This window comes from Puntigrus tetrazona, unplaced genomic scaffold (genome assembly GCF_018831695.1).
Source record: "Puntigrus tetrazona isolate hp1 unplaced genomic scaffold, ASM1883169v1 S000000223, whole genome shotgun sequence".
Taxonomy (NCBI): domain Eukaryota; kingdom Metazoa; phylum Chordata; class Actinopteri; order Cypriniformes; family Cyprinidae; genus Puntigrus; species Puntigrus tetrazona.
The window spans coordinates 117501-132500 of NW_025047891.1; the positions used below are offsets into that span (position 1 = coordinate 117501).

Here is a 15000-nt window from a genome sequence, read left to right on the forward strand (position 1 = left end):
GTTATTCCTTATTATTTGATTCATGAATATACGGCTGCGTCGCTCCTCTGGAAAATCACTGAACACTAGGGGTGTGAAAACTTGAGAAAACTTTGTGTCTTTTAATTATAAACATTTAATCAATACAGTGAACTAATCTAGGACTGTAACTAGGATTCTTTGGGTGAATCTGTTTTAGTAAAACAGGCCTAACTTGGTAACTTTGGTGTGATTAATAAGGAAGTAATGATTTGTCTCGCCGTTATAGTGCATTATGTATTATAACAAAAACCTGCGGCATGGAGACGCTTCACTTTACAGCGCCATCATTTAATTCCATATATATTTTAATATCTGGCCTCATGCACGCTCAGAAACGTTTGAAATCGATGTATAATACATGGGATATATTAAAAGGAGGTTTATGTATTCTGTGTCGGCAAACGTTTATAAAAGGATTTCCGTTTCAAATATAGTGAGTTTTCTGATCCACGTTCAGAAAGTTGAATCCATGGCGCATGCTTTTTTTTTTTTTTTTTAAATGCATGATTTTTTTCAGAGCCAAATGCTGCAGAGACACCCGAGAGCCGGCGCGGAAAACTTCAAGCCCTGATGAATTATTAAGAAGAGTTCTTGAACTTGAAAAGTTCACTCAGTTTTATTAAAAAAAGATCATTTCATTTGTTACAACAGCTTATAGACGCAACTGAATGAGCTGTACACATCCATTTTTATACAATGTTTTACATGTAAAGCATCAATAAACTAAAACTTGAGTTAGTGGAACTTTCATGACTGATGAGAAACCAAATGTTGGTCACCTTTGAACACATCCTTGCAAAGCACCATGGGAATCAAAACAAAACCGCACATAATGACCAAAACAAACCCATCATGAAAACGAAACATTTAAAGCGATTCTGTAGTGAATTAATCCGGCTCACTCTTTCAAAGTGCTTAAGACATTTTCCCCGCTGGACCCGTGACCCCTTACACACCAGGTCAGAGGTCAGAGGTCAAACTGAGCCGACAAACACTCAACTGATGAGTCTTACTGCCGGTGACCATCGGCTGCTTCCTGTACACTGACCCTCACACACACACACACACACACACAATCACTCACACACACTCTCTCTCACACACACTCTCTCTCACACACACTCTCTCACACACACACACACACACACACACACACACTGAATCCATCCTGTAAAGTGCAGTTAAGAAAACGGAAACGCTGGTGTGAGCAGAATCATAAAGCAACTAAAAACATGGCGTTACCCAGAAGCCCTTGCAGATCAGGCCATTAAAGGTTTGGGATGCGGAGAGATTTGGAAAAGCTGATTGTACCGAAGCTGCTGACGAGAACAAGAACGATCTGAAGGCAGTGTGTGACACAAACCAACACAACCTCACCGGCCCAATGAGAGCAGCACACGACTGACGCATCCTGGTGCATGCTGGGTAATACAGGACGTTTGTGCTGGTGAGTTTCCCTTTATAAAAGCTCAAGAAGAAGTGCTACAAAACACAGAAACAGATGCATTATGGGAAACTAAACTGCTGGAGAAACTAGAGGAACTTCAAGAGTCCCTACGTGCACATGCGCACACACACACACACACACACACACACACACACACACACAGATTGTCTCAGGTCACACACACACACACACACACACAGGCGGGGCGTAACAGGACAACAGCAGCACTGCAAGGACATGATGATGATGAAGATGATGATGATGAAGATGAAGATTCTTCTTTATAGCTTATAAATACAGTATCTACACAGTATATGGTACAAAAATAATTGACCTTTTGTGGGCACTGAGATTTTAAAAAAAAGTGAAAAATGGTTCCAAGCGTCTTGTAAAAAAAAGGGTCAGGCACGAGAAGTGGTTGGTGATTGTGAGCCGTGCGGCGGGAAGCTTTCGCTCGACCGCTTCGGATCGCGTCACTTCCCGCCCGTTTCCTAAAGCGCCGTGGAGTTCGTCACGCAGAGGAGCGTACATCCGTGACGTCTCCAATAGAAAAATAGTAGAAAAATAGGAGTAGCATCTTGTTTGGCGGCTCATTGAGTGTCACAGTGTGCTGCTGCTCCGAGCCTGCAGGGGGCGACGGGCGTCTCCATCTATTTGGCATGAACGCGTTTGATTCTACACTCCTGGATTAAGGCAACATATCACGTCTGTGTGGATTTAATAAAGTTTTCTCTTTAAAAAAAAAAAAAAAAAAAAAAAAATGTTTTTACAAATTTCTTTTAATACAAAGCTCTATGGCATAACCAATAAACACTGTATAGAAAATATATAAATATGTTTTCTTTTTCTTTTAAATGTACAGAGAGCCGCCAGACCCAGTCAGAATCATTGTGCCGTCGGATATGTACACGGAGGCCATGGGAGGGGCTTATGCAGCGGTGGGCGGGGCTCACACAGCAAAAAATTGTTTTCTTGGTATGTCTGTCTTGTTTTATAGTATAAACATCTAAAAACTCTTTTACAAGTAAATTGGTTTAAGATTTTCAGACTTGTTTCCTGAAAAAAAGATCAAAATGTATAGGTTTAAAATATTAAGTTACGTAAATGCACCTTGCTTTAAGATATTTTAGATGATTATACGAGAAAACCAAGGAATTTTTTTTTTTTTTTTTTTTTTTTTACAGTGGGATGGGCCGGGTTTGCGCAGTGGTGGGTGGGGCTAAGGATAAGGTATAGGGCTTACAGTGGGTTGAGGACAAGTCTACGTGAGGTGGGCGGGGCTTATTCTGCAGTAGGCGGGGCTCAGGACGAGTCCGTGCAGGGCGGGGCTTACGCTGCAGTGGGCGGGGCTCAGGACGAGTCCGTGCAGGGCGAGGGCGGAGGCGGGTACAGGTGGTGCGAGTAGCTGCGCTCGGTGAAGGGTGAGGGCGGGCAGCTCTCACAGTTCTCCTCTGCTGACAGGTACTGGCTCCGGGGCGTGGGCGGAGGCGGCAGCGGCTCCGAGTCGTAGTTCAGGTCGCTGGTGTAGCCCTTGACGGCGGCACTGGATGCGTGCGGAGCCCTTCGGCCCGGCGTGTAGTCGCTGTCGCACACGTCTGTGCTGCAGGGCGTCGTCGGGGGGGCAAAGTGACGGTAACTGTACGGCCTGTAGCTGAAAAACACTCGGAGTCAGACACCAGATCCGACACGTTAGCAGGACATCCGTGTGACGCGTGTCCCGTTACCTGTACGATCGGTGCGTTGACGGGCTGTTCGACGAGTATCCGAACTCCATCGTGTACTGAGACCTCACTGTGGCGGGAGACGGAGGAGGATTCAGGATCTGGAATCACGGGAGACAAAGAAAACGATGAAACATAACAATACAGGGCTCCTGAAAGATGTGTATACTTAAATTTAACACTTTAAAAAAAAAAAAATAAATAAATATTCAGAAACATGAGATTTTCACGTCGGTTTGAACAAAAAGAAAGTGCATATTGATCGTCTGCCAGCAGGAGGCGCTACTGTATAATATATAATGTTTCAGAAGACTTCAAGACTTTAATGACCTGCAGAATCCCTGTAATCTAATACGAAACAAATATAATAACAAATATAATGTAATATTTTTCACATTAAATGCCAAATACAGTTCAGTGTCTCAACAAAATACCCGTTTTAAATGATACGTTTTTACAAACAAGGCTCTTAATTTGAAAAGTTGTATTTAATTGCTTCTAATGTCATCAATCATAAGTCTAATTAAGTCTCTTAATTAAGCGTATGCTTAATTAGTAAATATGAACGTACTGCTTTACTTCTTTTTCTAGCTGCTCATTTTAACATTTAAACATATTCGACTATAAACACTGTCAGATCTTTACCAATCATCTCCTGGAAGAAAGCAGGGCTATTTTAGAATTTTTACTTTCTTTTAGAATGATAATTAAGATCTACACTGATTAGCACTGAGCTTTTCTAAGAGCCGTACGAGCGGGCAGTGAAGGGGACTGACCGGAGGGAAGTAAGGGCCCTTGGTGCTGGACGAACTGCTGGACGAGGCCCCGGTCACATGGGCACGGTCATACGGCGGCCCGCTGCTGCCTCCCATGATGCTCAGCGAGCCGATGACCGATTTCCCTCGAGACATGCCTGAGAGACAAACACAGCAGCACTCCACTAAAAACTCTTTCTTCTAAGTGTTCGTGAATCAAGATGCATTTACTTATCAAGTAATAAATGTGTAAATGATTTCAAACGCCTCTGATTGGCCGCTGCGCTCATGACTGGGTATAATACTGAAAAACACACAATATCTCACTTATAGAAAATATCACAATGTTTTTTTACAACAAAAATCTTACATATTGTGCCTTTAAGAAATGGCTAAACTGCAATAATTTTGTTTTTGAAAACAAGACAATAATAAGCCTAATAAATGCATCGATGTACGCTAGAAGTGGGCCTCTCACCGGGCAGGGATCCGCTCAGAGAGCCGGGGTGAGGCACGTATCCCAGCGGCACCGACGACGGCCCGTGAACCACAAAGTCATTGGTCATGGTCTCGCCGTCGTCCTTCATCTGAGGACAGAGCACACGCTGGCACACGAAGTACACCGCTCCGACCACGAACAGCACCATCACCACCCCCACGATCGAGCCGATGGTGTTGGTCGGAGGAAAGGACGGCTCTTCTGTGGCGTCTGAGGAAGAAACACGGCTTCATTAAACATGCTTTTAAAATATGCTGATACAGGTTTATTTGCAATAAACTCGATAAGATGCACATCGTGCTGAATGACATCACTGACTTTGACGAGTGCATTCTGAACGACTAAACGACACGCATGTGCTCACTTCATAGTCCTCACTAACAAGGGGGTAATGACCTATGAACTGAACGACACACAAACAATACTTCTAAATGCTCTCTCAATGTTTAGGGAGTACCTTATGAACGATGACTTTATATACAATACAAAATAAAAAAAGACTTCAGACAAAGTGTCAAATTTTTCTAGTATAAACAACATTTTTGAATCAAGATGCATTTCAGAAGTAAAATGACTTAAGATGCGTCTTATTTTCTGAAAAAAAGCATCAATTTTGTTCATTTTCTCTTAAAGTGAGCAAAAAATCTACACGTGGAGCAAGAAAAATATAAAGCCTTTGAATTACCATACTTTTTCTAAACCTTTAGCAGATACACAATTGTGACTTTTTAAAATAATATCTCAAGTCATTTTAGTTTTTGCAATCGATTCAAGAATGTTTGGATATTTATACTAGAAAAGAAGGCAGAAATACTGAGGAAAGAAAATGTGTTTACAGTGACGTGACCATGAATAAGACTTCCTGCTCTGATTGAAGACTTTTAAAGTCTGCGTGAACCAGACGCTTGTGACATACTTCAGAGAAACAAGATTAAATGAGAATATTAAATGCTTGTTTGAACTGATTGGACGTAAAGAAGGGCGGAGGGGCGTGGCCTAACTGATGTCATCGGAGGGGATTATGAAGGCAAAAGATTTTTTTTGTGGATTGACCAAGAACCAGACACGTACAGCAGCCGATCTCATCAGAGTTGTCTGCACAGTCCATGTTGTGATCACATTTCTTGTGTCGCCCGATGCACTGCCCATTGGCACAGGTGAACTGATCCATGGGACAGCTGACTGCAGAGACAAACAGGAAGTGTGGGTGAATCAGACAGGAAGCGGCTCGCAGGAGGTGAGGACGGGCTGGCGATGCTTACCTTCACACTTGTTCTCGTCGGAGCGGTCCTGGCAGTTGATTTCTCCGTTGCAGCGCAGAGAGATGTCCACGCACTGCTTGCTGTCGCACTGGAACTCCTCGTCGGAGCAGACGGGACAGTCCCGCTCGTCGCTGCTGTCATCACACTCGGCGAAACCGTCGCAGCGCCAGGCCTGCGGGATGCAGTCCACCTCGCCGGACGCACAGGAGAACTGTTCCGGGGAACACGTGGGCGGCTCTGAGGATCACAGCATGCAGGGACTGAATCAGCAAGCTTTCTGTTAATGTTTGGTTTGTTAGGATCCGACAACATTTTAAAAATCTGGAATCTGAAACAACAGCTTCCTACGGATGCTTCCATATAGTCATCTCCACCCAGCGTGAATTAACAGAAGGCAAACAGCTTAGTTGTGCAAATGAGTTCAGTTCTTAGCAACGCATACCAATCAAAACTAAAGTTGTGATATTTATGGTAGGAAGTGATTTAGCATAAAAGAAAAAGATCATTTTGACCCATATAATGTACACAAATACACCTTCTGTGCTCCAGAGACACAAATGAGAAAGAAAATATGACTAAAGTGAGTCTCTGCTGGACAGGTGAAGTGTGTGTGTGTGTGTGTGTGTGTGTGAGAGAGTGTCTCTGTGTGTGTGTGCGTGGGATCAGTACCTCCACAGGAGAGCTCGTCCTGCAGCAGCACCAGGTGAACAGGACATGAGCAGCGTGTCGTTCCGTCTCCCTTCACGATGCAGATGTGTGAGCAGCCACCGTTATCAGACGTGCAGGGGTGTTTATCTGTGCGCACACACACACACACACACACACACACACACACACACACACACACGGATCAACGCTCTACTACAGGGCTGGAGATAACACTTCGACGCATTGATAATTCAAAGATGATTTAGCATCGATTCTGAGATTGTTGGAATGCATGGTGATTCTTTCTGGAGTGGATTCTGAGATTAGTTCTGAACTGAAGGTGCTGCCTGCCTCAGAAACAGCTGCACTCTGCTCCTTTCTAAAGCCTTACAACACTCCAACCTAAAACAATCATCTTTGAAATTCAAAAGGTTTGAAGTGAAGTTTTGCTCTGAGCTTCTGGAACTATAAACTCAGCTGAACACACAAGTGCTCTTCTTCATCAGCATTAATGTGATCCACAAAATGACTGAGAAAATTTATCATTTTAACTTGTTTACACACACAAGCAATTTTAAACAATTCAAGCAAAAAAAAAGTGAATGAAAACGGTCTAAAACCTCAGCATCTGTACCTGAATACCACAGGACTAGATTTTCTTGGTCTCATTCTGGTGTATTTATCAGGCCTGTTGCTTGTGTATTAGTTCTCATGTTTACTGGTTGTTCTCTGTAATGATGGTTGAACATATTTGCTAAGAGGCTCAGCGGTAGAAGAAGTTATCAGAAACAGAGACTCTTACTGTACTCGTCGATGTGGAGCTCGTGGACGGCGTGGATGTCGCTCAGCGAGGCGATGCGAGCCTGGATCTTGGTGCGTCCCTCACGCGTGACCTTGTCGATGCGCTCGATCATCTGCTGCTGCCGGTCGATCCAGTACAGGAAGTTCCCGAACACCGTCAGACCCACCGGCTGCAGGATGTTGGAGTCCTCGATCACGATCCGATTGGCTCCTGGAGCAGAGGAGGAAGGCTCAGCAAATCGGTTGTTTTTCCATGCTGTACTTGAGCTAAAACCATCACTGAGCTCGAGGTCTCACCGGACAGGTCGCTGCTCTCGTTGCGTCTCAGGTCCATGTCCACCCAGAAGAGTTTTCCCAGCTCGTTGTCGACGGCCAGAGCGACCGGCTTGCCCAGATTACTGAAGAACAGAACCTCGCGCTCCGTCCCGTCCAGAGCGGCCCGCTCGATCTTCGGAGAGCGCTCCTGCAGATTGGTGAAGTACATGTACCTGCGGAGAAGCACTCTTCTGTGTTACACGCGTGTTTAAATCTGCAGAGGAGTCGGTATCTGAAGAAAACACGCTCTAGTCTGTGTACAGAACATAACGGGTTCCAGATGACAAGATAGCGTATTTAACATGTAGTTGGCAGTGAAACCATTTCAATTCACTCAAGAAATGTGACTCCTTTTCTAATGCTTTGACTCATTCACAGCAGAACTAAAATTAACTAATTAAAAATGATTTTAAAGCAACAAAAGCAGACTTCAGCCACTCTTTTTTACTTTTCAGATCATTCTGAGGTTAATCGTCCGCAATTCATTTTGGGTTCCCCATTATTTTAAGGTGTCCTTGTTACAGTGTAATTATTAATAATAGTACTTGTGTATAAAGTAACATTAGATATTAATAAATAGAGTAATATAGAGAAAATGTTAAAAAAAGAAAATAAAAAGGAAAAAAACTATTGTTTTGCCTATGCATCTTCATGCCAAGTATTTTTCTTTCTGATGTCCTCAAAAACATTTTTCTCGGGTCTTTCTCGAGGTTTGAATTTAAAAGCCTCTGCTAGACGTCCCCAGTTTCCTCCCAGCACTACGCTCACCCTCTCTCAGGATTGACCACGATGGCGCGGGGTTTGTCGTGTTCTCCGCGGAGCACCACTCCGACTCGAGAGCCGTCGGTTCGCGTCACGTTGATGACGTTGGTCACTTCGCTGGTCCAGTAGATGAAGCGGCTGTAGACGTCGATGCTGAGGTCGTAGGGCTGCAGGCCGAGGTTGGGGCCGCCCACTGCGCCGGACACCACCGTCACGCTCTGAACAACAACAACCACAGCCAGGCTTTTAGTCCTGAATGTTCACTCTTCACCTCAGAGCTCGGTCAGCGAGAGGAAGGCGTTCTCACCTGGTTTCCGTCCTCCAGCGCGCGGCGGATGGCGTTCTGCTTGGAGTCGATCCAGTACAGGTGGCGGTCGAGCGGGTCGTAGTCGATGGCTCGCACGTTCCGGAGGCTGTGGATGGGCAGGATGATGTCGGGGCTCTGCAGCTCGTCTATGACCATGCGGTTGATGGCCGTCTTCTGACTGAACAGCAGGAAGGATGTGGGCGCTGACAGACACAGACACATTTAACCTTTCAACTTCCAGTTCACATCTGAAACAACGTCACGAGTGCTTCTGACCAGGTAAACATCAAACATCATTTTCTCGATTCTAACAATACATTTACTGGAAGAGAGACACTTTGAGAGCATGACGTGCTCATTCACACAGAGTGGGCTTTTGTGTTGATAAAGATGTGAAGAACATGCAAAACAACGGGAGTTCAACGTCTCTTAACTTAAACGCTGCATTTCTTTAAATGCACAACATTCACTGACTAATCACTGATTATTTCACGGAAGCTGAAAACTTCGATCATTCAGCTTGCAATTAACTAAAACATTGAGTTCCAAAATCAGAAAGAAAATAAAAAGGCAAGTAATAAGACGCTCTGTTTTTGGATACAGTAAGTTATTCACAACAATTTCTCTTTAAATACCTTATAAGCAGACAGTCCTGAGCTAGCTGTACACACGTGATGTGAACCCGCCCTTTGATCACATGACCACTACAGGATCAGTGTGAGGGAGTTTACAGTCAGCATCTCACACACACACACACACACACACACACACACACACACGGCCGGCAGCCATTATAAAGCCTGTTTTTACTCTGTCAAGCGCTCATACAGCCCTCGGGTTTCCAGCGTCTGCCAACTTGGCAGCAGCTCATCGACCACAAGAGCTTTAAAAAGAAAAGTCCCTGCCTGTGACTCTCCACCAACGGCTCTGCGTCTGCGGGACGGACCCCGGCGGCTCCTTCTGCAAGAAATCATGCCTGTGCCGCGCCAAACCGAACAGAGCGCTACGAGATCACACGAGCATCTGCCCCAAACACACACACGGAGCAACGTGACGAGAAACACCACACTCAGCTCTCAGACACACACTCAAAAACACTTCAGTCTGGATCCCACATCCTAACAGGAACAGTGTGTGTGTGTGTGTTCCTCACCGCTGCAGGTCTTGTTGTCGTAGTTCAGGGAGTAGTGGGCAGGGCAGCCACAAACGAAGCTGCTGACAGGAACAGCCAGACACAGGTGAGAGCAGTGACCGTTGGTGGATGCGCAGGCGTTCCAGCCGCCCTGTCTGGACGAGTGGAACACCAGGATGTCCATGACGTAGTCCAGGTGTCCCTGTATGACGGTGCGGTTCTGTCCGCTGGTCTTGTTGGCTCGCTCGATGCTGCGCTGGCTCCAGTCGGTCCAGTAGATGTAGTCCTGGTACTGCGTGAGTCCGAACGGATGCGGAAGATCATCAGCGATGACCTCACGCTCCAGACCTGAGCATCACGACACAACCATCATCATCATCATCATCATCATCAGTCACCAGACAAACAGAAGTGTTGCATGTACTATATACATATGACATGAGAGCAGAAAACATCGAGTCAGATTCAACAGTAAATAACACTAATGCAATGGATGCAGATGACCATAATGCATCATTTTAAAGCTTATGGTCTCCTCTTTCCACTGATACCAAGACTGTGAGTAATTTTGCTGGATCAGGTCATGCTATGTGCAGAGACCTAAAACAAACCTCACGAGAACAAAGCTGAAGAGCTTAGGTGCTCCCGTCTATAGACGTTCATCTCCGATACTGACCCAGCATGTTGGAGGACTCGATCAGAGTGGTGTCCAGGTCTGTCCAGTACAGCCGGCGCTCAGCGTAGTCGATGGTCAGTCCGTTCGCACGGCCCACGTTTGGCACTAGAGTGATGCGTCCAGACCCGTCCATAGCAGAGCGGTCAATCTTCGGCCGTCCACCCCACTCTGTCCAGTACATGAAGCTGAGAGGAGGACAAGCACACCACGTGACCACAGGACCAGGACCCTGACCTCTGCATCTGATCTAATGAGCTCTAATGACCTTTCTGAGACGCTCTGGCTTGACTTCAATGAAGGAAGGAAACAAGACATCTTTAATACAGTCACTGCAGGACACACACACACACACTTCACTCACTCTCTCTCGCTCTCTCTCTCACACACACACACTCACACTTCACTCTCTCTCTCTCTCTCACACACACACTCACCCTTCGGCCGGGTCCAGGGCCAGCGCTCGAGGACTGTCCAGATCCTTCCACACTAGCACCTGTCTGTGCTGCCCGTCCAGTTTGGCCACCTCGATGCGGTTGGTGCCGGTGTCGGCCCAGTACAGGTTCTTTCCCAGCCAGTCCACGGCCATGCCCTCAGGATAGTCCAGACCGAACTCCACCACGTGCTCCAGAGCGCTTCCGTTCATGAACGCCCGGCTGATGGTCTGAGAGAAACACACCGGATCAAACACACTCCGCTGACAAGAGATGAGCATGAGACGAGAGTCCCAGCAGCAGCCACTGAGGGAGTGAGTGTGTGTGTGTGTGTGTGTGTGTGTGTGTGTGTGTGAGTGAGCGTGTGTGTGAGAGAGTGAGCGTGTGTGTGAGAGAGTGAGCGTGTGTGTGAGAGAGTGAGCGTGTGTGAGAGAGTGAGCGTGTGTGTGAGAGAGTGAGCGTGTGTGAGTGAGCGTGTGTGAGAGAGTGAGCGTGTGTGAGAGAGTGAGCGTGTGTGAGAGAGTGAGTGTGTGTCTCTCCTCACCTTCAGTGTGATATCGGTCCAGTAGATGCGGTTGTCGGTGACGTCGAAGTCGAGTGCGGACGCCTCCTTGACGCCGGTCAGAGGAATGGCCACGTTGTTGTTGTTGGTCTCCAGCGAGATGCGCCTGATGTCTGTGTGGCGGGAGAACAGCAGGAAGGCCTCGGGGACGATGCAGGTGCTCAGATCAGCCATGAGCTCCAGACCGATGGGACACGCGCACGACACGCCCTGCGGCTTGTACAGACACAGGTGACTGCAGCCGCCGTTAGCCAGCGCACACGGGTTGGTGCCTGCGCAGACACAAACACACTACATGATTCTACACACAAACACTTGTGATGTGAGCTGATGTAGGGGTCTGCAGTAAGGTGGTTTGACCAGCGTGTGGCGTGGCAGTAATTCACAACAAACAGCCAAACGATGATTATTTTGACTGAATAACTGTTGTTTTATCAACTTATCCTCTACAGCTTTGTCTTTTTGTGTATTCTGTTAAACTCACCTTTCGTTGGAGTGCTACACTGCCTATATAATGATTCTCTACTGCATCTACTTCAATTTCTATTTGTATTGTTTTTTGTTATATTTCACTGTAAAGCGCCCCTGAGCACTGGAAAGGTGCTATATGAAAGTATTAATATTATGTGAATATATGCTGAGCTTTGCTGTTAGTTGGTTTGAAGACATCAAAGCTTGATCCAGCTTATGACAGTTGTGTTTATCGTAACCCTGTATAATGTATTTGAGTAGATGAAGTCATAAATGAAAGTGTATCCAAAAATAAAGAGCTGTTAGATGAAACGATGATTAAAGTAGTAGTTTGTTGCAGCCATACTCTATAAATCATCATTCTGTGATCATTTGTCATTCAAACCTTTTTTCTGTTGAGCATAAAGATATTTTAAAGAACGGTACTGATCAAAACAGAAGAGATCTTTAAAGTATGAGTGTGCTGAGACGAGTATGGTGTATCAACCAGGTCCCCTTGATAGTGTATCAGCACACTCCTACTTAAAGACGGGATTTATTTTACTTCATTTATTGAATTAATTTGGCAGAAGAAAGCAGCTGGAACGGGCCTGAGTGACTCAAGGCAGGAAATGACATCACAGCGGCTCACCGAAGGTCTGGTGGACGTATGTGGCCTTGATTCCCATGAGGTCTGGCAGCTGGTCGACGATGACCTCACGCTCCAGGCTGCGCTTGTGAATGCGCTCGATGCTGCGCCGCTGCCAGTCTGTCCAGTAGATGTAGTCTCCCAGCAGCGTGAAGCCGAAGATGTGAGGAAGATTATCATCCACCAACACCCTCCGGCCCGAGCCGTCCATCTCCATCACCTGCAGAGCACCACACAACACGCTTTATCTCTCTAGAATCAATAAGAAGAACTTATTTATATTTGTAAGCGTGTGGACAAGCGCAGATCTTGATGGGGATCACATCACTGCAAACAGAACATGACATCTAGAAGATCATTTAAATAAACAGGAAGTGCTGCGAAGCTGGTGCTCAGCCCTGTTTCCATGGAAATGGTGACCGTGGTTACTAATGACGTCAATCACTCTGAATTTTAATCAGAGTAGCTTTAATTCAGATGAATTAATACAGCTCACCTTTAACCAGACAACTCTTCACTACAGCACAACTTCAGAGGAACGTGTGCGTGTGTGTGTGTGTGCAAACAATCATTCACATGTGTGCACAGACACACACAATTTCTTTTTTGCCAAAGCATTACAAAACTATAGGCACTTTTACATTCTCTAAACACTCTGTATAACACACACACACACACACACACACACACACACAGACGTCTGAAGACGGGAAACACACCGATCACCTGAGAGGCCCTGAAGTGCTGGAACAACATCACAGCAGTGATAATGAGACGCATGTTTACATCCACAGCGCTGCTCTGACCCCTGACCTCAGGAGAACTACACACACTTCCTGCTGCTCCAGTGACACACACACACACACAGCAGCTCGGGGTCACAGCAGCGCTGAAGTCAACTTTCCATCAGGAGCGCTCGGGCCTCGGTCTGCGCTGGTTTGGCCGGAGACCGCAGCGCTCGGTGGCTTCCAGATTCTGGGTCTATTCTAAACAGAGCGACCGCAGCTGGAGTACAGGCCACAATCGGAACCAGATGTGGGCAGAAACCACAGAGCTGGCCGTTCTCCAGCGTTCCTGACCCATCTACACTCAGATCACACGAACGCACCCAAACCAGCCGTGACATGACTTACACTCAGTCTGAGGAGCCATGAAGAAACCAGTGTCATTATTTACTCGCTCAAGATCTCTTAAATTTATATATGAAGTCCAGGATTTTAATAAGTCAGATCTTTCTTATTCCATTATTAACATTATTTCACACACACACACACACACACACACACACACACACACACAGCTGGTTCTTTAAGGGTGTGTGTGGTTTGGTTTATATATACTTGTGGGGACTTCAGGTTTCATGTCAGACAGTGCAGACCTAAATAGAGGTCTCATGGGTACAAAAGCTTCTAAATTAAACCGAATGAGTTTGAAAATGTAAAAATGTCTGTAGTTTCCAGTAAGGTTGGGTTTAGGTGTAGGACAACAACATATACAGTATAAAAACCATTACACCTATGTAGAGTGCCTACAAGGACAGCTGAACAGACGTGTGTATGTTAATGGGTCTTGTTTCAGTCAGACTCCCGGCGTGTGCCGTTAGTGTGAGCTCTCAGCGTGAAGCAGTGCTGCTGCTGGCTGGAGACACACACACACACACACACCCTGTATCTGTCAGGATTATCAGCAGTTTTTGGCTCCTGTAGAGCCGTGGCTAATGAGACACGCTGAAGCACCGGAGGCTAAAAACATGAGCGTAATAGACGACTGACAGTGTGAGAAGACGTGACGTTTATCATGATTCATCACATAATAACCGATGCAAACAGTCTCATATATTCTCACAGACACTCCTCTTATTTCTGGTGTGTGTTAGGGCTCTGACCTCGATGACGTCGGTCTTGGCGTCTCCCCAGTAGATCTTCCTCTCGCTGTAGTCCAGCGCCAGGCCGTTGGGCCAGCCCAGAGACGTGTTGACCAGCACCAGCCGCTCCGTCCCGTCCAGAGCCGCCCGCTCGATCTTCGGCACCTCGCCCCAGTCCGTCCAGTACATGTACCTGCAGAGGAACACGACACGCTTCAGAACTAGGGATGCTCCGGTCCGCATGTGAGATTCAGTATCGGCCGATACAGAGTACCAAACCAATTCTGGTGAAAGCAAAATGTAAAAAAAGTGCTGAATAAAGTGCCTAATAAACCGTATGTATCCACGTGACTAACCACGCTCCGCACACAACGAGCCACAAGTATAACACCTCGTCTGTTTGTGGAGGTGTGTGTTTAGTCAGCAGAGCTTTAATGAAGTGATATACAGTGTGCTTTTCTGAGCTGCAACAATAACTGAATAATGGCACTGACATTAAGCCCATCAACATCTAATCTGACCGTGTGTGTGTGTGTGTGTGTGTGTGTGTGTGTGTGTGTGTGTGTGTGTGTGTGTGACGGATGTGCAGGAACTCTGGGTAATTGTTCGTTCTCATGTTTGTTTACCGCTCAAGACGATCTACTGCACGTCTGTGGAGCAGAGTTCAAGAGGAAAAAAAGGATTCTGAATTCAGGTTA

At 46.2% G+C, this 15000-nt stretch overlaps 2 protein-coding genes across 4 annotated transcripts in view; one reads left to right on the forward strand and one right to left on the reverse strand.

The window, feature by feature from the left end:
• The window catches only part of cunh11orf98 (chromosome unknown C11orf98 homolog), a 1609-nt gene extending 1201 nt beyond the window's left edge, over nucleotides 1-408 (forward strand). For both annotated transcript variants that reach the window (XM_043230688.1, XM_043230689.1), the window contains exon 4: nucleotides 1-408. This exon is cut by the window's left edge. The gene's annotated coding sequence lies outside the window, so the exon portion shown is untranslated.
• A 134-nt stretch (nucleotides 409-542) lies between these two features.
• Nucleotides 543-15000, reverse strand: part of lrp6 (low density lipoprotein receptor-related protein 6) — a 26951-nt gene continuing 12493 nt past the window's right edge. The window contains exons 8-24 of one of the 2 annotated variants that reach the window (XM_043230686.1): nucleotides 14324-14495; nucleotides 12442-12658; nucleotides 11322-11611; nucleotides 10781-11007; nucleotides 10347-10531; nucleotides 9692-10018; nucleotides 8539-8741; nucleotides 8238-8449; nucleotides 7452-7642; nucleotides 7156-7365; nucleotides 6375-6500; nucleotides 5706-5942; nucleotides 5515-5625; nucleotides 4423-4653; nucleotides 3966-4102; nucleotides 3193-3290; nucleotides 543-3113 (exon numbers count right to left, since the gene is read on the reverse strand). In XM_043230686.1, coding sequence (XP_043086621.1) covers nucleotides 2819-3113; nucleotides 3193-3290; nucleotides 3966-4102; nucleotides 4423-4653; nucleotides 5515-5625; nucleotides 5706-5942; nucleotides 6375-6500; nucleotides 7156-7365; nucleotides 7452-7642; nucleotides 8238-8449; nucleotides 8539-8741; nucleotides 9692-10018; nucleotides 10347-10531; nucleotides 10781-11007; nucleotides 11322-11611; nucleotides 12442-12658; nucleotides 14324-14495 — 3469 coding nt within the window. In that variant the 3' untranslated portion in view covers nucleotides 543-2818. Of the gene's footprint in view, nucleotides 3120-3192; nucleotides 3291-3965; nucleotides 4103-4422; nucleotides 4654-5514; nucleotides 5626-5705; nucleotides 5943-6374; nucleotides 6501-7155; nucleotides 7366-7451; nucleotides 7643-8237; nucleotides 8450-8538; nucleotides 8742-9691; nucleotides 10019-10346; nucleotides 10532-10780; nucleotides 11008-11321; nucleotides 11612-12441; nucleotides 12659-14323; nucleotides 14496-15000 lie in introns of both variants that reach the window. The other variant, XM_043230685.1, reaches the window with a different exon arrangement.